This window comes from Mauremys reevesii, linkage group 1 (assembly GCF_016161935.1).
Source record: "Mauremys reevesii isolate NIE-2019 linkage group 1, ASM1616193v1, whole genome shotgun sequence".
In the NCBI taxonomy this organism is placed as follows: Eukaryota; Metazoa; Chordata; order Testudines; family Geoemydidae; genus Mauremys; species Mauremys reevesii.
This window is the reverse complement of record NC_052623.1, coordinates 100,024,917-100,044,152: the sequence shown is the minus strand read 5'-3', so window position 1 is coordinate 100,044,152 and position 19,236 is coordinate 100,024,917. Positions and strand designations below refer to the sequence as shown.

At 41.6% G+C, this 19,236-nt stretch overlaps 1 protein-coding gene and 1 long non-coding RNA gene across 7 annotated transcripts in view; one reads left to right on the top strand and one right to left on the bottom strand.

Moving 5' to 3' along the window:
* DZIP1 (DAZ interacting zinc finger protein 1) overlaps nt 1-19,236 on the top strand; it is a 76,146-nt gene that overhangs the window by 12,877 nt on the left and 44,033 nt on the right. For 2 of the 6 annotated variants that reach the window (XM_039494272.1, XM_039494282.1), the window contains exons 2-6: nt 337-952; nt 5,610-5,694; nt 8,894-9,021; nt 18,556-18,717; nt 18,832-18,858. In XM_039494272.1, coding sequence (XP_039350206.1) covers nt 491-952; nt 5,610-5,694; nt 8,894-9,021; nt 18,556-18,717; nt 18,832-18,858 — 864 coding nt within the window. In that variant the 5' untranslated portion in view covers nt 337-490. The remainder of the gene's footprint in view (nt 1-336; nt 953-5,609; nt 5,695-8,893; nt 9,022-18,555; nt 18,718-18,831; nt 18,859-19,236) is intronic. The other 4 variants (XM_039494306.1, XM_039494289.1, XM_039494287.1 and 1 more) reach the window with 3 other exon arrangements.
* Nucleotides 1,515-19,179, bottom strand: LOC120374535. Its single transcript, XR_005586134.1, has 2 exons — nt 19,115-19,179; nt 1,515-1,957 (listed from the first exon to the last, which is right to left on the bottom strand). It is a non-coding gene; the product is annotated as an uncharacterized LOC120374535 (long non-coding RNA).

Here is a 19,236-nt window from a genome sequence, read left to right as displayed (position 1 = left end):
CCAAAGACCCGGACCACCGCCGGGTATGTTAAAAAAAAAAAAAACTAAAAATTTAAAAAGGCGTCTAAGGCGCGGGGCCCGACTCCGGGGAATCGGGGGAATCGGCCTAAAGCTGGCCCTGGAGGTGGTTAGGGATGGAAGAGTGAGGTGGTGAGGTGTTTGGGGATGAGGGGAGTGAGGCGGTGCAGTGTGTGTGGATGGGGGGTGAGCGGTGTGGATAAGGGTGTGAGGGGGTGGGCATGTGTTTGGGATGGGGGATGAGGAAGTGGAGGGGGGGTAATATAGGGAGGAGGCAGGGGAGATACCAGGCGTCTCACTCTCGCTCTCTCCCCACAGCTGCCATAGCAACGCAGCAGACACCGAGGAGGGGGCTCTGGGCTCTGCAGCCCAGCTCACGGTCAGAGTCTGAGGCCGGGGCCGGCCGCCTGGTGGCGGGACTCGCGGCCCCGTGCCCAGCGGTGCCTCCCTCTCCCACTGTAGCCTGGACGGGATGGGCAGCACTGCCGCGCTGGGCCCCCTGCCCGCTTTCCAGTTCCGGCCGCGGCATGGGAGCCCAGACTGGCGCAGGCTGAGTGCCGTGGACGTGGAGCGGGTGGCGAGCGAGCTGGACGTGGCGGCCCTGCAGGAGCACCTCGGCCATGTCACTTTCTGCAGCGCCGAGCGGCTGCTCTGCCCGCATTGCCGGGGCCCCGCCGACCCGCTGCTGCTCAAGCTGGTGCGCCTGGCACAGCTTTCCATCGAGTACCTGCTGCACTGCCAGGAGCACCTGGGCGCCCAGCTGCAGGGCCGCGAGCAGGCACTGCGGGCGGCTGACACCCGGCTGGAGGAGCTGGGCAAGGAGGCGGCCCGGTGTGCCCAGGAGATGAAGCTGCTGAAGGAGGAGTGCAGGCGGCGGAAGAAGATGATCAGCACCCAGCAGATGATGCTGGAGGCTAGAGCCAGCTATCACCAGGTGAGACACACTTACAGTCACTGCTAGCGCTCAACCCCTCCATGGTGCAACCGCAGGGCAGGCAGGCAGGCAACACTGTGTTACCTTGGGGATATGCTCCCCCACCCCTCATGAGATCCATCAAAATACCCCAGAGGCTGCGTTTTCATTCCCAGCACTTTGGGGCCAGAATCTCATACCTCTTTAGAGAGGAAGCGTTTGATTTCCAGCTAATCCTATTCACTGATGAGCTTTTTCCAGGCTTGTATTCATTTTACCATCCTGTGTGACATACCTAAAGTGAATCTGAAGCGAATGATTAGGCGAGGTGGAAGGCAGGCAAGGGAGTATAGGGCACGTTAAGTCTTAGACTCTTAAATTGTTAATTTTTCTATCAACTTTCCCATTTTTTTTTTCAACAAGTATTTTGAGAATTTATAATTGCCTTAAAAGCTGTTCCGAAATTTAAAGACTATACTGGGCTGAAGCTTGGCAAACATGGCCTCGGGCCAACTTTGTGTGTTTGTGTGTGTGTATTTAAAGTTCATTTAACTCTCATGAAAGATGTTCTAACCTGACACTCTTGAAGGTCAAAGTCCTGTTTATCCAAATAGTAGGTACAGCATAGGTAGGAGCAATGCAAGCTTTGCCATGCTATGCCACCAACGTGTTCCAATCCCAACTGGAGGGAACATCAGCATGTCAGTGGGCTAGGAAAAGTTTTGTTTCTAAAATGTCTTGATTAAGGAATAATTTCCATCTTAAGTTCAGTGGTCCAGTAGGAAGATACTATATTTTGTCCAAAATTCTGTATTTTTAAAAAGCAAATTGTGCTATTTGTTGTATATTTCCCTCACTTAGGCCCCAGTCTTGTAATGGTATCCATGTGGGCAGAATTCATTAGGACACAGTGCGAATACAGGGTCCTTGTTGATTCAGTTGCAGGATCAGGGCCTTAAGGAGAAGCTGCTGATGTGATTTGCATTTCAAAAGGTCTAGATGTCTTGTTTGACCAGAGCGTCTGACCTGGGTTGAAAATGAAAATGGAGTGAACCTCTGCATCAGTTTAATTGTAAACTCAACTGAATGTCAAGTAATCCCTTTATTGTATTTGACAGCACAAATATGTGCATGCATTCTCTTCAAAATGCATTTAGGCCATATCTGGCTGAGTGGAGCCCGAAGAAGAATCGAGCAAAATAGTGGCCTTGGAGTATAGTTCATCTTCCTTCTTCTGTTCAGCCGCATTTATCTCATTATCCATTTAAGGCCATATAAAATAAAAAGCTCTTTCTCCCCCTTTTATCTCTTGGAGTAAATTATTATCTCTAAGAATTAGACAGATCTAGTGAGGGATGAGTTCAGAAACTGATATTGAGTAATATCTGTAAAATGGAGTGAGCACTTTGGGTCTGAATGGAGGACTCCAAGTTATCTATATCTAGTATTTGTAAGTGCAGATTGACTAGTAGGCAACAATTACATATCATTTGTCCGTATCAAGCATTTGGCTGTCCTAGACTGCCAGACAATGGGGTTTTTGCTAGTCTTGCTCGGTGTAATTCAGGTTCCATGCCCATTAAAGCTTTGGCCCCTTAATGAACAAGACTGTAAACCGTTACTTGCCTTTCTTAATGCATGTGCACTTTATTTTCGAAGTGATGTACAGTAATTGAGTTTTGAGTTTTAAGTTTAATGTCTTTAATCCATGTCCAGAACAAGTGAAAACTGTAAAAATAAGTACTGTCAAATGGAATTGCTATTAAGGTGTGATAATTTTAAGGCTCCAAAACTCAAATAATATCTTTCTTAATGCTGAAATGTCAGTTTTCTACTATATTTGAATTTCTCATATTTGGATGATTTGCACAAGATCTTAATGTTACATAAAAGCTTTTTTGTATTTAATACTATGAAAAATAGTTCGAGGAATATTGTCACCAGTAATAGGCACATAGTATAAACCTTCCATCTGCTAGTTGTTGAATAAGAGCTTGCTTCTACTACATGAGTTTAATGCTTGAATGGATAACAGTATTTCACAGCCAATTTAATACCATAAATCATGCGCAATCTGTTACAGTGTAAAATCCCTGATGGTTCTTTGCTTTGCTGCCATACTATACCTTCTGTATCTAGGTTTTATGTCAGTACTTTCTTGCATGTATCCAACAAAATGAAACTTAATTATTAATGGTTTTAGTGGTGGTTGCAAGACATTTATATTTAATATCATACTAGCTATCAGTAGTAGAATTTCAAATTCTAGATGAGACCTGGGAATTTGACTGTAATGAACAGATTTTAAATCTGCTGAGCAAGTTTGAAATTGTCTTTTACATTCATATTACATCAGTGTGACTGACTGACTTAAGTGTGCAGTTGTGGCTCCCTTCAGCAGATTTGTATGTTTTGAAACATATACAATAGCCAAGGATAGTTAGCCATCATACCTTATGAAAGAAATGTGGGGTTTTGAGTCACAATCTGGTTCAATCAGTTTCAACATCTGTATATTTTGTTCATGTTTTATAGTAGGTCTTCTGTTTATCACTCTTAAAATGGGCAAAATGTACTCTAAGGATGAATTAAAAAACTTTAAAAATATACCAGTAGGATCAAAATTTGATAAAATACTTATCTCCATTTATAAAAGATGAGTGTAAATGAGTGTGTTAAATGCACACCATTAGAGGCAGGACAAATCATAAAGAATGTGTAAACGTTCTGTAGTACATTTTGTATAAAAAAAAAAGTATGTAACTCGGCACCTTACTACACCCTCTGCTTTTATATTTTTCCTGAAAGGTTGGGTGGGAGGCAGATTCTTGCAGGTCTGTGCTGCATGAATCAGTGAGTTTCTGCTGTATTTTGTTATTAATTTGGATCCTAATAAACAGTGCTTTTATTTATCTGTAACTGTCACCCTTTCTTGCTCCAGCTCCTCCTCCCTATTATCCTCTCCAGCATGATTCCCCCACAACTCTACTTTTCCTTATCTAATTCCCTAAGTGTCCTGAAAAGCTGTAATGCTAAAAAAAAATCTAAGGGTAGTAGGTTTCTGCAAATTTCATCAGAGTTTTTAGTATAATATGGGAAGGAAACAAAAAGTCAGTGCAATTTTGGGTTGCAAACGTTGCATCCTGGGATGGGCACTAATAAATCTTTACATAACTCTGGCACCATCACACCTGGATGTGCCTTTAATTTCTGGGAATTTCATTAATTCAGAGGAATGTGGATGAGCTACAGAAGACCTTTGAGGGTTGGGGAGATTGATTTATGAGAAAAGGCTAGGCCTCTGATCCTGCATTAGAATCTGCTAAAGTCAATGGGACTCCTCATTAGTGGAACCTGATGCAGGATCAGAGCCATAATAGAGATATGCCTTGACTGCCTGGTGATTAAGGTAGGGTTGCCAGGTGTCCGGTTTTCGACTGGAAAGTCTGATTACTACAGGCGGGGGAGGCAGGGAGGCGCTGGGTCATTACCCACGCCAGCCCCTACTCAGTCAGGGCCGCCTCCTACCTGCGTTGGGCGACTGCAACTCCCAGCCTGGCTCTGCGGGTGAGTCCCTCCCGACCTGGGCAGAGGGGAGAGGAGCGGGAGAGGGGAAAAGCAGTGAGTGATGGGGGAAAGGGGAAGAGAAGTGAATGGGGTGTGGGGTCTCGGGGGAGTGAAGAAGTGGGGCAGGGGTAGGGTCTGGGGCGGGGGAAGAGGGCAGAGTGGGGGATGTTTTGGCACTCTTGCTGGAGTGTCTGTTTTTTAAATATTATAAAGTTGGCAACCCTAGATTAAGGGGTGAGGTGTGTCCCGATAACAATATGCAAAAGAAAAGAATTTTAGCATAATAAAAGAAGGTATTCATATATAATTTATCAAAAGTAGGGATGGAATGCCCCTTGCTTGGCACATTTAAAACGACTCCACAAAGCAGAAGTAATCTTGCACTTACCAGATTGCCTGGATGACATATGGTATTTTATTATTCTGCCTCCCCCCCTCCCAACATGGATATAGTTTCAAAGTGTGCAATTTAATGCCAAATTTCTCCGTTCAGCTATTGTTGAGTTATATATGCTGGAGGAAGGAGAGAGAGTGTGGCAATACAATTTCACAATGGGAAAAGTACATGTACTTTTCTTTTCAGTTTGTTGAAATCCAAACTAGTGGCATGGATATTCCTCATATTTCATGTTTTTTTAAAACCAAACATGGACCATTTCAGTCCAAATGGAGATTTTGTTTTACAATTAAGAGTGTGATAATGGGGTAATAATTTAAACTTGTTTTCCACTTTAATTATAGCATTAATTAGCAAGTGTGTTTTTGTCTTTTCTCACAATATTGTCACCCATTACCTTCTCTTGAATTGAATGCCAGACATTCTCAAGTGTCTGTGATCTTATCGCTTTCTAGTGGCTTCATCTTGCAGAGGATATAATTCCTAACATTACTACTCAAGCTTGAATATTTCATCTGTTACCACCAGCATGCTATGTAATTTAAATTGAATAATGTTGGAATTCAAATCAGTATCACAGTGTTGCCATGTACAAGAATGGTTTACTGTATGGAGAACTGTAATAGGCTAATTCAAAAAATGTTAACTGTCGTAATTAAAAAGACCAGCACTTAATGTTGTTACCTAAAACAAATATCTATTTGTATTTTGTAGTGTCAGTTTTGTGATAAGGCTTTTATGAACTACTCCTTTCTACAAAGTCATATGCAGCGACGCCATAAAGAAGAATCTCACACTGGTGAGTACTTTCATGCTATCAGGAAAATTAAGGAGATATAGAAATACGTAAAATATATTCAGGATATGGAATTTAAGTTTTTGTGTGACCCAGAAAGAAGTCATTTGACGTATAAGCCCCAGAATGCGTTTGTACATTTGACAGTTAGACTGACCAAATGCGATATGGCAGTCATTTCACTGAAAGATTATAAACGTGGAATAGCATGCTGCCATGTTTAGAATAATTTTTCAAACTGAGTTCCTGCTGAATACGTTTGCCAGTTGCAGAATTCAGAGCAGTGGCTTCATTTGAGTATATGAAAGCTGTGACAATGTGAGTATAATTGCCAGTGAACAGGATGTACCAAGAAAAAGGAAATATTATAAAAAAACATTGTTATCATTATAGGATCCACTCCACCTCCAGTGAAGTTAGTTAGAATTGGATCAGGCCCACAATAAATGTATAGTGATAGTGCAATGTGATAGTTATAGGGAAACTTATGATTATTCAACCAGGGTGCCAAACTCCACAATCCATTATGATCATCGTTGTTACACTACCCTATTTGGTAGATTAATATAAAATGATTTTCTTAAAAACAGGTTTCAGAGTAGCAGCCGTGTTAGTCTGTATCCGCAAAAAGAACAGGAGTACTTGTGGCACCTTAGAGACTAACAAATTTATTTCAGCATAAGCTTTCATGGGCTACAGCTCACTTCTTCGGATGCATAGAATGGAACACACAGACAGGAGATATTTATACATACAGAGAACATGAAAAGGTGGAAGTATGCATACCAACTGGAAGAGGCCAATCAATTGAGATGAGCTATCATCAGCAGGAGAAAAAAAACCTTTGAAGTGATAATTGAGATGACCCATAGAAGGTGTGAGGAGAACTTAACAAAGGGAAATAGATTCAATTAGTGTAATGACCCAACCATTCCCAGTCTCCGTTTAAACCTAAGTTAATTGTATCTAATTTGCATATTAATTCGAGTTCAGCAGTCTCTCTTTGGAGTCTGTTTTTGAAATTTTTTTGTTGTAAAATTGTCACCTTCAAGTCTGTCACTGGTGAGTATTTGTTTCAGGTTGGGAGGCTGTCTGTAAGCGAGGACTGGCCTGTCTCCCAAGATCTGTGAGAGTACAACCGCACACCATACAACATAAACTCGAATTAATATGCAAATTGTTCAAGGCACGTGGCCTTTGGCCTTGTGACTCTCAACATTAAATATGCACAAGTTAGCAATACAGTATACATGGTTATTGGTGTATGGTAAAGGCACTTTTTTCCAAGTTGCTTCAGAGGCATTTGCATGTACAGAGTAATGCTACATTTTTATTGTCAGTATGAATGATGAATTTAGGGATTTTCTTCTCTGCCTCTTCTGCTTTGTGTCAACTGAAAAATATTTATAGTGTGAAAGACATTCTTCATATTTTTGCTTGTTTTACCCCAATATATTTTTCTCACTGTGTGCACGATTCATTGTTGCTGGGAGCTGGTGTTTTTTGCTTGTTTTACCCCAATATATTTTTCTCACTGTGTGCACGATTCATTGTTGCTGGGAGCTGGTGTTCTTTAGCAATGGGAAAGGTGTTGGGGGAGGAAAGTCGGGGATGGTGAACCAGAGAGACAGGTTGGCAATGGAGCAGGAGCAGCTGGATAGAGGTGGTCAGGAAGGAAGAGCAGCTGGGAGCAAGAAAAATGGGGTAGTGGAAGAGAGAGAGAGAGGATGGAGACAGGGTTTGAACAGTAGCCTGAGAGGCCAATAAAATAGCGGTAGCACTGAAGGAACTGAAAGAAGATGTTGGTAAATTGGTAGAGGAAAGCAGCTGTTATATGCTTGGAAAGAGGGTAATGGGAGGAATGGCAGAGTCAATTGAGCTGGATTCATTCTGTATTAGCAAGAAGAATTACTGTGTGAGGGGAGTGATCCAACTCTTTAAACACTTAGGGCAGGAGTCAGCAACCTCTGGCACGCGGCTTGCCAGGGTAAGCACCCTGGCGGGCCGGGCCAGTTTGTTTTCCTGCCGCGTCGGCAGGTTCGGCGGACCCCCAGCTCCCATTGGCCACGGTTCGCCGTCCCAGGCCAATGGGGGTGGTGGGAAGCTGCGGCCAGCACATCTCGCGCCGGCGCTTCCACCACCCCATTGGCCTGGGACCAGTGGGAGCTGTGGTTGGCCGAACCTGCCGACGCGGCAGGAAAACAAACTGGCCCGGCCTGCCAGGGTGCTTACCCTGGCGAGCCGCGTGCCAGAGGTTGCCGACCCCTGACTTAGGGTATGTCTACTCTGCAATAAGACACCCACAGCTAGCCCATGCCAGCTGACTTGGGCTTGTGCAGCTCGGGCTTAGGGGCTATTTAATTGTAGTACAGATGTTCAGGCTCAGGCTGGAGTCTGGGCTCTAGGACTCTCCCACCTCATAGGGTCCTAGAGCCCTGTCTCCAGCCAAAGCCTGAACATCTGCACGGCAATTAAACATACCCTTAGACAGAGCTTCTTAGCCAGAGTCAGCTGGCACAGGCCAGCCGTGAGTTTTTAATTGCTGTGTAGACATATGCACAGTTATTCCCGTTGTTCTGCTATGTACTCAGATACTGCAGTGATAGGCAAACTTATAAAAACCTATATAGATTGATACATTTTTGAGTGTACATTTTAAACAATTTTTTGACAGTGACCCTTAAAATGAAATTCTGGGAACAGAAGTTTCACCTATCTAATTCTAAAGAAATCCAAAGTTGTATCTCTATATGGACTGATAAAGAAAGTGACTTTAACTAATTAACATCCTCTAGTGAATCTTGCAGAATTATATATTTGGGAGTCATGCCTTTCATTCCTTCTTTGACCTTCTGTCCCTTATATTCCTATAAAACATGTTGAAATTAGATTATATTATCTGTGTTAGATTAGTTCATTTTTATATTAAATATTTCATAAACTTATTTCACATGCTATATTTTTTAAATAAGACGATGGCTGTCAATCTATGGCCTGTGGAGCTTATTCTAGTAGTCCAGAGAATGTATTATTTTGAGAAGCAATCTGTGAAGAATTGTGATATTGGGAGGAAAGATGATCTGTGAGAGTAGTGGTTCACAGAATGAAAAGGTTGGAGAAGCATTGAAGAAAGACACCTGTGGGAAAAATCACATTTCCCAAAAATATAATTAACATTTTTCAAATGTATATTTCTTTCAAGCAGAACAAAAGAAGAAAGCACAGACAGATAAATTACAGGATGAGATCGATAAATTGAAGGAGCAGTTACAGCTCACTAAGTCCCTCCTAGAAGCTGAACAACAAGCTCACATGGCCAGATTTTCTAAGGTAGTATATATTGAGTGTTAACAACATCCTACAAGAATCAGTATTCTGGACTGTGTTCACTGACCGTGTAGCTCGCAAACGAGGTGAATAGAACTGAATGAAAACTTAAATAAGATTTTTCTGTTTAGCAGCATTGCTCCTGTGCCACATCAGCATCAGGTACAGCCCCTCCTGCAATTTTAAAAGCCCTATTTGTTACCTTCCACTATCCCTTCTTGTATATATTTTGGAACCAATATGAAAGGCACTGCTACTATTAGCACCTGGCAGTCATCAGAATGGCAAAAAGCTCTTATTGGAGCAGATAGAATGCAGAATATTATAATATTTATTATTTAAAATGCACCTCTACTCGCTATAACATGGTCGTGGGGAGCCAAAAATCCCTACCGCTTTATAGCTGAAACCCCGTTATATCGGGGTTGGGGCGGCAGGGCTCCAGCGGTGATTTAAAGAGCTCTGGGCTCCAGCTGCTGCGGGGAGCCCCAGGCCCTTTAAATTGTTGGTGAGCCCTGCTGCAGCAGCCCTGGGGTAGGGGCGGCAGGGCTCCGGCGGTGATTTAAAGAGCTCTGGGCTCCCTGCAGCAGCCAGAGCTCCGGACCCTTTAAAGCACCGCCGGAGCCCCGCTGCTACTGTGCTATATGCGAACCCGTGTTATATCGGGTCGTGTTATAGCGGGGGAGGGTATCATATAATGCCTAGACACTATGGTGATTTGGCACTTTCTAGATACTGCTCTGTATGTTTAAATGATGGTTTGTAAACAGTAAGATGTTCCTTGCCATGAGAACTTCAATCTAACATAGGCAAGACATGAGATAACAGGTTAAGGAAGGGAGAGCGAGAAGAGGGTAATGGTGAGAAAATGCAAGGAATATCACTTGAACTTGTGTGTTAGCCTTTGAACCCTAGGTAAGTAGCCAAAGGCTTTCAGTAACCTGAAGCAGTAGGTAGCCTCAGCCATTGTGGAGGGTTGACAAGAGATGAAGCAAAAGTGGAAAGTGAAAAAATTTAAAAGCAGTAATATTGCTTTAGTGGGAAGTTACATGTAAAGGCTTTATTTTATTACTGTTGTTATTAATTTGAATTGCAGTAGCATCTATAAGTGGGGAAGAGAGGATAGGTGTAACAAAAATAAAAAGATAATGTGATTACATAGTTAAGCTACTGCACAACTTGATCATTTCTTGATCACAGCTTGATGGTTCCAAATCATCTTGCAATTTTTGTTTCTTTTCAAATAAATAAAATCCTGCCAATATCACAAGAGAGATGAGTTTTTAGGATGGATTTTAAGGAGGAGAGGATATAGGCCTAACAGATAACTTCAAAGAGTGCATTCTATGAATAAAAGCAGTATGGAGCTGTTTTTTAAGTAAGACAGATTTAGTTAAAGACCAATCTTGATCTAAATGTTATAAATGTAATTGAATTTTAAAATTGCATTGTAAATTGTCCCACTTTTCTAATATTTTGGTAACTTTCTTCTGCATAGCATGATTATAAAGTTCCCTTTACTTCTACTGCTGACCTCACAGTAGAAACCATTGTTGTTTCCTACAAGAGGCTATGCAAAGGCAACAAGGGGAGAGCAGCCCTTGATGCTGAAAAATGTTTAATGCAAATAGAAGAATCAAGGGGAGACGCTCTCATGGAGTCAAAAAGGCCAGCTGTTTCCAAAAGACTCAGAGCTGGCTTGGGGAGTGAGTAGCTGTGGAAAGACACAGCTAACTGGTTGTCTCCTGCATTGTTCCCAGTGCCTTCTGTCCCTGCAAATGGTTGTATACCTGTGAGTTACCTGTCCTCTCCTCTCTGCAATAGCATACAGGAACCAGTGGAACAGGTGCTTGGAAGTTTATGCAGTGTAGGTGGATTTCTTTACACTGGTTTACATTCCCTATTTGCCATACTAGCTGCAAGTCTCTGATGCCCTGGGTGTTTTGCTCCCCAACTCCTTATGCAAGTTGGGGGTCTATGCATAGATGTAGGTTATTTCAAATCTTCTTTCTCTAACTCCAAGGAATCCCTTCCCCTTTACTGTACTGTAGCAATAGGTATGTATATCTACACAACAGCTGGGAGGTGTAATTCTCAGCTTGCACAACAACTAATTGAGCTAGTGCCTAAAGATAGCATTGTGACTGCAGCGGCTCGGGCTAGCTGCCGAATATGTACCCAGGGTTTCAGGCAGGATTGTGTGCAGGCTGCTATCCCAAGCTGCTGCCAGTTGCACTCCTACCACCCTGCTATTTTTAGGTGCTAGCTCGAGCAGAGCTAATGTGTACATCTAACTGAGCTGGGAATTGTTAGAAGAAAGAGCAAGTTGACCCAGAGGCGGATATGAGTACAGGCTTCTTTATTGCGATACTTGTTCCCCTGGACCCAATTGTCCAGTAAGCACTGAATTAGTTACAGCACATTCTTTTTGTTTGTTAATATGTACACTCCGACATCCATTACAACACCCCAAAACCCCTTATTAAATAATAAAAACACCCATTTTGTTAGTAAACTCATCCTATCTGTGTACAGCATTACACATATTACACAGGCATTTTACCTTGAAAATACATTTCTTTGCAACAATTTGGTGCCACAAATCTCCCTGGTCAGCATTTCTCAGGGGAGGTAGGAAGGGGCCATAAGCCAGGGCTTGTTTATGTAGCTGGGAAAAGAAGGGAGGAGGAGATAACACTGCTTTACTCAAAAGGTGTCTTTTAGATCCCCACATTTCTTAGGCAGCTGCAACATTTATCAATTCTTACAAGCAACAGGGAAGGGCAAAATATGGCAACTTATTTATTAAACAAAGAACTACAGCCTTCTTATGCCTTTGTCCCCTAATGCCATGTCAGCACATTAGCAGCTTCCCAGGTTTCTACTTAACCCATACATATCCCAGCAGAAATTAAACCTCTCAGCTGCCGAGTAGACATACCCTTTGGCATGTCTACACTATCACTTTTGTCGGTATAGCTTATGTCGCTCGGGGTGTGAAAAAACAGCCCAGAGCAACATAAGTTACTCCAACAGAAACGCCGGTGTGAACAGCGCTATGTCGTCAGGAGAGCTCTCTCCCATCAGCATAGAGCTGCTACACGAGCGCTCTTACAGCTGCTCAGCTGTATTGGTACAGCTGTGCTGCTGTAAGCTCTCTAGCGCAGACATGGCCTTAATCAGATTCCCTTATAGGAAACTGCAAGATTGTGTGAGAAGGGGAAAGAGAATGATTCGTTTACTTGCAATGAGTAAAAATGTCAAGGAGAACCAAATATAGGTAGCATTAAATTGTAAATAAGGCTTTTTAAATGTAGCTTTAAAAATCAGACTAAATTTGGTCTTTATTTTACCCTCACATTATTAGAATGAAGTTTTAAAATATTCAGCTTTAAAGCAGCTTTGAAGTGAAGCCCTTTTCCCTAGAGAAGTTGCTGCCCAGCTTTTGATGTGAATCACCTCCACACAACTTATCTGTACTAGACTGGGTCTGTAAGGTCAGATACTCTTGAAAGTGAGAGGCAATGTCTCAGTCTTGCAGTCATCAGCATGACTGTGAGGAGCTTTAGGAAAGTAACTCAAAGCCTGTTATCTTTAAATAAATAAATAAAGCATTATGAAAAGCTTGCATTGGAACATGGTTCTGATTCCCATCAATGTGAATCTTTGATACTAGGTTGCTGAAGAAAATTTCTCATGTCAGCATAGTGGACCTGAACTAACGTGGACATTTGCTAGATATGCTAGACAGTCTGTCCATATTTGATAGTTCAAGTGCTTGAACAGATGGCTCATGCAGCTAAAGCATTGTCTTCCTTATGGCACAGAACACACAGCAATCCCAGTAGTCCATCACAGACATCTTGATGCACCCAAAACGCATCCTTTGAAGCTACAGGAGTCTTAGCTAGGGAGCTGCCTGAGAAGTTCTGAAATTCATGCTTACACTGGCATGAAGCCTCTCTTTAGCTCTTTCCCCTGACAATATTCAAGCTGTCATGGGAGGACCAAGGCAGAAAGTATAGAGACAGGGATGTGGAGGGGCTGGCTGAGTACATCCTGCCACTGTGACTGTCCCCCATTGTCACCCCAGATATCCCTCTCTTCAGTGGGGGTAACTCACTCCTATCCAACCAGATGAACCACCATTTTCTTACAGAACTAAATAACCTTACAACAAAAAGGGGAGACTTTTGGAGCCTGCTGCTGGCCTCACTTGCGCTCTGTCCCTATTGTAGTAGGAAGAGAACCTGAGACATAAGCCCTTGTATCAGAGGCCTGGTATGAGGCCTGAAGGAAAACAGGAGGAATTTGGGGCATTATTGGTGGAAAAAATGGAATGAAGGGGGGGAAATTAACATTTTTTCTTAGGACCTTTATATCCTTACTATTGCCTGGTTTTTTTCCCGTGAAGGGGACTGTGCTGATATTTCTAAAAATTGAAGCCTACAAATTATTCGCAAACTGACAACAGCATGGAAGGAAAATAGAGGCCAAATAAATGTATGTTGCTAGACTACTAGCAGTTATACTAATTCTGATTATGTCTTTGCCTTTGTTGTCCACTTGCAATTGGACTCCTTCAGCAGAGGTTGCCAAATGTCCACCAAAGACTAACAACTTTTAGTCATTACTACTGTTTGCAGAGTCAAGCAAGTGGCTTCATACTCAATACTAATTCCCTGAATCACCCATTTTCCAGTTGTTAGTGTATATATTTATATTTTGCAATTGCATAATTTCTGACATTGTTGGTGCTAAATTTATTAATGTATTACTTTTAAAATATAATACTCATATACAGGATGAATTTGCAGATGCAGAATTTACCACATAATTTCCTCATGAATTTAAGCTTTCATTTTTTAAAATTAAATTTCTAGCCCTGTGGTTGCAATGAGAATTTTTAAATGGGACTGTGTAACTGTGTTAGGCATATCTGCCTGAGTCTGCAGACAGCCTGAAACAATAGCTCTGGAGACACGTGAACTGCCCCATTTCGCTCTGAAATCCAATGACAATAGTTTAAAATGTCATTGTTGATAACTATTTCCTGCTATAATGTGCTTATCTTGAAACCCCAAACTATCTCCTATGCCTTCCCAAGTGCCAAAAGCCCCATCTGTCTTTTACTTAAGCATTCAGGTTCCCCGAGAACTTCCAGAATGTAGTTTTCTGTGTTTGGTACAAAATTCTGCGGTGTACAAAAAAACCTAAAATGTAAGGGCAGTAAATTACATCATTTAAAATTAAATAAAATTAAATAATTAATGTAATTAAACCAAATTAAATAGCACCAATGATACTGATTGGATAGTATGATTTGTTTTGATTTAAAATTAATATTAATCAATTTTTAAAAATATTACTTGAAGCTGCAGCAAAATTTCCAGTCTGTCATGTCAGAATACTTCAGAAACAACAGTTGTGGGTTTTCCTGTAATAATTAGGTCAATCCTATTACAAAGCATGTGGGACCTTAATTTAATGATGCTCCCAACATGCATTTAATAACATCATTTCTATAGATAAATATTTTAGCTTAACCATTAGAAAATCCACGAAAATGTTAGCTATTCAGCTTCCTATTTGTTTATACCTTTGAAACAAGGACAGGTAGGCAGAGTAATACTGAGAAAGCAAAGTTGCATTTGATATGTAAGGCACAAGGATAGTGAGTAGAATAACAGAACATATCCTGATTTGTTGAATAATTTTACCTACCTCAGTAAAATTCACCCAACTATACTAACAAAACTAGAAATTTTCTGGTGGAAGGAAGCTACTTAATAAAAAGCAATAGAAATGGGCTAAAATAACCTTTATCCCCTGAAGGTGGCAGTATAGTTTCCATGATGCTGTGTATGCCGGGTGTGTGTCCTCTCTTTCGTCACTCTGCCAGGTGACAACCAATCCAGAATGAAGATTTTTGTCTCCATCCCTGATTCCATCTGTAGGCTCATAAGAACTTGCCCAGGTATCATGCCCCTGCTGGGTAGCTGCAGCTGGCATCTTTTCTGTGAAGTGATATCTTAATTTCTGGGCCTTAGATAGCACCAGAGTTCCTTTGGAGCAGAAGAAGCAATATGAAAGCCTAAAAATACGATGGAGGAAAGGGAAGAAATCCCCTTCCTGCTCAGCTCCAGTACTGCCCTAATAGTGAGGCTGTTCTGCTCAGAGTGTGCCGCCCCACCCCCATGTGGAGGTCTGACAAGCCATATTGAGTGGGAACAGAAGTAACTCTGAACTAGGGGCCTGCATCCCACTCCAGTAGCCCCCCCACTGACACCGGAGGAGTGAGAGGGTCTTCCCAGCACGATCCAGATCTTATGAAAGAAGAGACCCTTATTTCTGAGGAGTTGTTCCAGGATATCAGCAGCATAGAGGTAAGGGACTTCCAGTCCTTCTCAGGGCTTCCCCCACATTATTCATATCTAACTGCCTCAAGGTGAATGCACTAGCCTTGAAACTGTCCTTGTTAGTATAGAAGAACAGAGAACTTCATGGTATGTACAGTACCAGAAGAACAAACCTTTCTCATTATGAGCTGTTTCTGCCCTTTATACTATCCTTGCAGTCATTGCCTTGATATCCTCTACAAGAATGTGTTGGAGGGCACTTGGCCATTAACAACATTGAGCCCACCAGTTTTTCATATATAGTAAGCACTGAAAAGCTATCAGACAGCAATTGCTCTTTTGATCACTATTCTCCTAGTACTCTGTTAAAAGTAATGACTTTAAGTTGAAAGTCTGTATAAGCCATTATCAAGCCTGAGATTTCAAGTTCCCCTTTCCTTACAGTCTGTATATATGAGTGACAACTATATTTACTGATAGCCAGAGTTACCCTGTTTAGCCCAATTCTTTTGTATATTTATTTTAAAATTGTTGTTTTTCTCACTTAAAGTTGTGAGGGCACCTTGTGCGAGCTTTTATTGTAAAAATGTGGATTTCGTAGGACTCCACATCAAGGGAATGATGATTACTCACTGCCATTATTTTTGCTTTTATTTTGTTGGTTCTGATGGATTGATTACTTGTTTTTCTCTGGTAATGTGGTTCATTTATATTGGGTTATAGTTTGCTTGATAACATAGTAACAATTAAGGTGACCAGATGAGAGGAAGAAAATATCGGGACACATGGGGAGGGGAGTCGCCGGCGGAGCAAAAAAAAAAAAGCTGAGTGCTGCGGCAGATAAAAAAAAAAAAGCCGACTACTGCTGGCAGAGCCAAAAAAAAAGGAGTACCATGAAATATCGGGACAAATTGCGTCCCGACCAAAGATCGGTCGGGACGTGGGACAAACGCCTAAATATCGGGACATCTGGTCACCGTAGTAACAAGTGAATTCATAGAATCATAGAATCATAGAATTCTGGAAAAGACCTCGAGAGGTCATCTAGTCCAGTCCCCTGCATTCATGGCAGGACTAAGTATTATATCAGGGATTGTCAACCTTTGGCACGCGGCCAGTCAGGAAAATTCACGGGTGGGCCGAGACAGTTTGTTTACCTGCAGTGTCTGCAGGTTCGGCCAATCGTAGCTCCCACTGGCTGTGGTTCGCTGTTCCAAGCCAGCAGGGAAGGGGCGGCCAGCACATCCTTTGGCCCGCACCACTTTCCGCAGCCCCCATTGGCCTGGAACAGCGAACTGCGGCCAGTGGGAGCTGCGATCGGCCAAACCTGCGGACGCTGCAGGTAAACAAACTGTCCCAGCCCACCAGCGGATTTCCCTGACAGGCTGCATGCCAAAGGTTGCTGATCCCTGTATTATACAGACCATCCCCGGCAGGTGTTTGTCTAACCTGCTCTTAAAAATCTCCAGTGATGGAGATTCCACAACCTCCCTAGGCAATTTATTCCAGTGCTTAACCACCCTGACAGGAAGTTTTTCCTAAGGTCCAACTCAAACCTCCCTCGCTGCAATTTAAGCCCATTGCTTCTTGTCCTATTCTCAGAGGTTAAGGAGAACAATTTTTCTCCCTCCTCCTTGTAACAACCTTTTATGTATTTGAAAACTTTTATCATGTCCTCTCTCAGTCTTCTCTTCTCCAGACTAAACAAATCCAGTTTTTTCAATCTTCCCTCACAGATCATGTTTTCTAGACCTTTAATGATTTTTGTTGCTCTTCTCTAGACTTTCTCCAATTTGTCCACATCTTTCCTGAAATGTGGTGCCCAGAACTGGACACAGTACTCCAGTTGAGGCCTAATTAGCCCAGAGTAGAGTGGAAGAATTACTTCTTGTATCTTGCTTGCAACACTTCAACTAATACATCCCAGAATGATGTTTGCTTTTTTTTGCAACCATGTTACTTTGTTGACTCATATTTAGCTTACTTTAAGGTCAGAAGGGACCACCAAATTATCTACTCTGACCTCCTGTATATCACAAGCCACCAGTATCAGCTAATACCCATATAATAACCCCAACCACTGAAATGAGACCAACTCATTAGAGACCATGGGAGACTAAACTATTATGTGCCATGGGCAGAGAATAGGAGGGGCCAAGGTGCACCAGTGCAAGAAGCCCATGCAGTGGCAGGGAATTGACCAAGTGAGATATACCCAGATAATACCAGCAAGTAACTCGCACTTCAAGGGAAGGTGAAAACCCCCCAAGGTTCCTGCCAATCGGAGCTGGGGAAAAATTCCTTCCCAGCCCCACATATCATGATCAGTTAGACTCTGAGCATGTGAGCAAGAACCAGACAGGTAATATGAATATATATTTTTTCAAGTCTGTAATTTACGCAAATTGGTTAGGCTTTGTAGCCTTAAACTTTTGTGGTTGTTTTTGTTTTTTAACTTGTATTAATTTCAATATATTTGAAGGAAATGGGCCTTCGTTTTTAGGCAGAACTTCCCATTGACTTATTCAGACAAGAATTAAGGACAACATGAGTGATAAATGCAAAACAAAAGCTTACAGGTTGAGTGTTAAGAGAAGAATGTGATGCAATATTTAGGCAAAATTCCTTTATATCAGGGTTCGGCAACTTTTCAGAAGTGGTGTGCCGAGTCTTCATTTATTTACTCTAATGTAAGGTTTTGCCAGCCAATAATACAGTGAAAGGGTTTCAGAAGGTCTCCTTCTGTAAGTCTATAACTAAACTATTGTTGTATGTAAAGTAAATAAGGTTTTTTAATGTTTAAGAAGCTTCATTTAAAATTAAATTAAAATGCAGAGCCCCCTGGACCAGTGGCCGGGACCCGGGCAGTGTCAGTGCCACTGAAAATCAGCTCACGTGCCAAAGACGGCACGCGTGCCATAGGTTGCCTACCCTGCTTTATATACACAAGTTCCTGTAGGAGCTGCAATTGTTTATTTAGAGAAGGGAAAAATACTGGTTCAAATAATTGGTTTCACTCAGAGGTTCTGCTTAAAAATTGATGTCACAGTATTTTATGGAAGTTACCATTTGGCTCATATAGCTTAGCTATTACCTTTGCCATTTTTAATGTTGCATAGTTTTGTATGTGAGAACAGAGTCAGAGAATTCTTAGAGTAACATTTTAAAATAATTTCAGGAATATGAACATCAAAGATCAAAAGAAGAAGAAATTCTGCAATCTTTTCATAAATGGAAAGAGGAAGAAAAAGAGAAATTGGCTGATGAAATAGAGAAAGTAAAAGAGATGTTTATGAAGGAGTTTAAAGAATTAGCTACAAAGAATACTGCATTAGAAAATGTAAGTGATTTAAATATGGAATTTCTGTTAATATTGTCTGTAATGAACTGATCTTGGTTTATTATTTGAAACATATAATAAGATACCTAGTTCTTATATAATGCTTTTCATCAGCAGATCTCAAAGCCCTTTACAAAGGAGGTCAGTATCATGATGTTAACATTATAAGAGCTGTTCTTATATAAAACTTTAAAAATATTAGTTAATTAATTAATGGTTATATTCTAGTATTGTCTCCTTAATTCCAAAATGTTTTCAGTTCTTTTCTGAATTGCACTCATTTGTATGAAGGAATCCTGCCTACAAGTTACATGTTACTCTTTTCTTAATCCTGAACCACTGAGTTCTTGTTTTGCAATTGGTTAGTATTTTATCATTACTGTCTGGAGGCACCTACCAAGTTTAGGTGATTGAGTGACATAGAAGAGGAGGAACAGCTTCCATAGCAAGGTCCTGAGAGAGTAGAACTGCATGGGGTGATGTCACAAAGATCGAAAGTTGTATTTCCAAGTGTTCTGA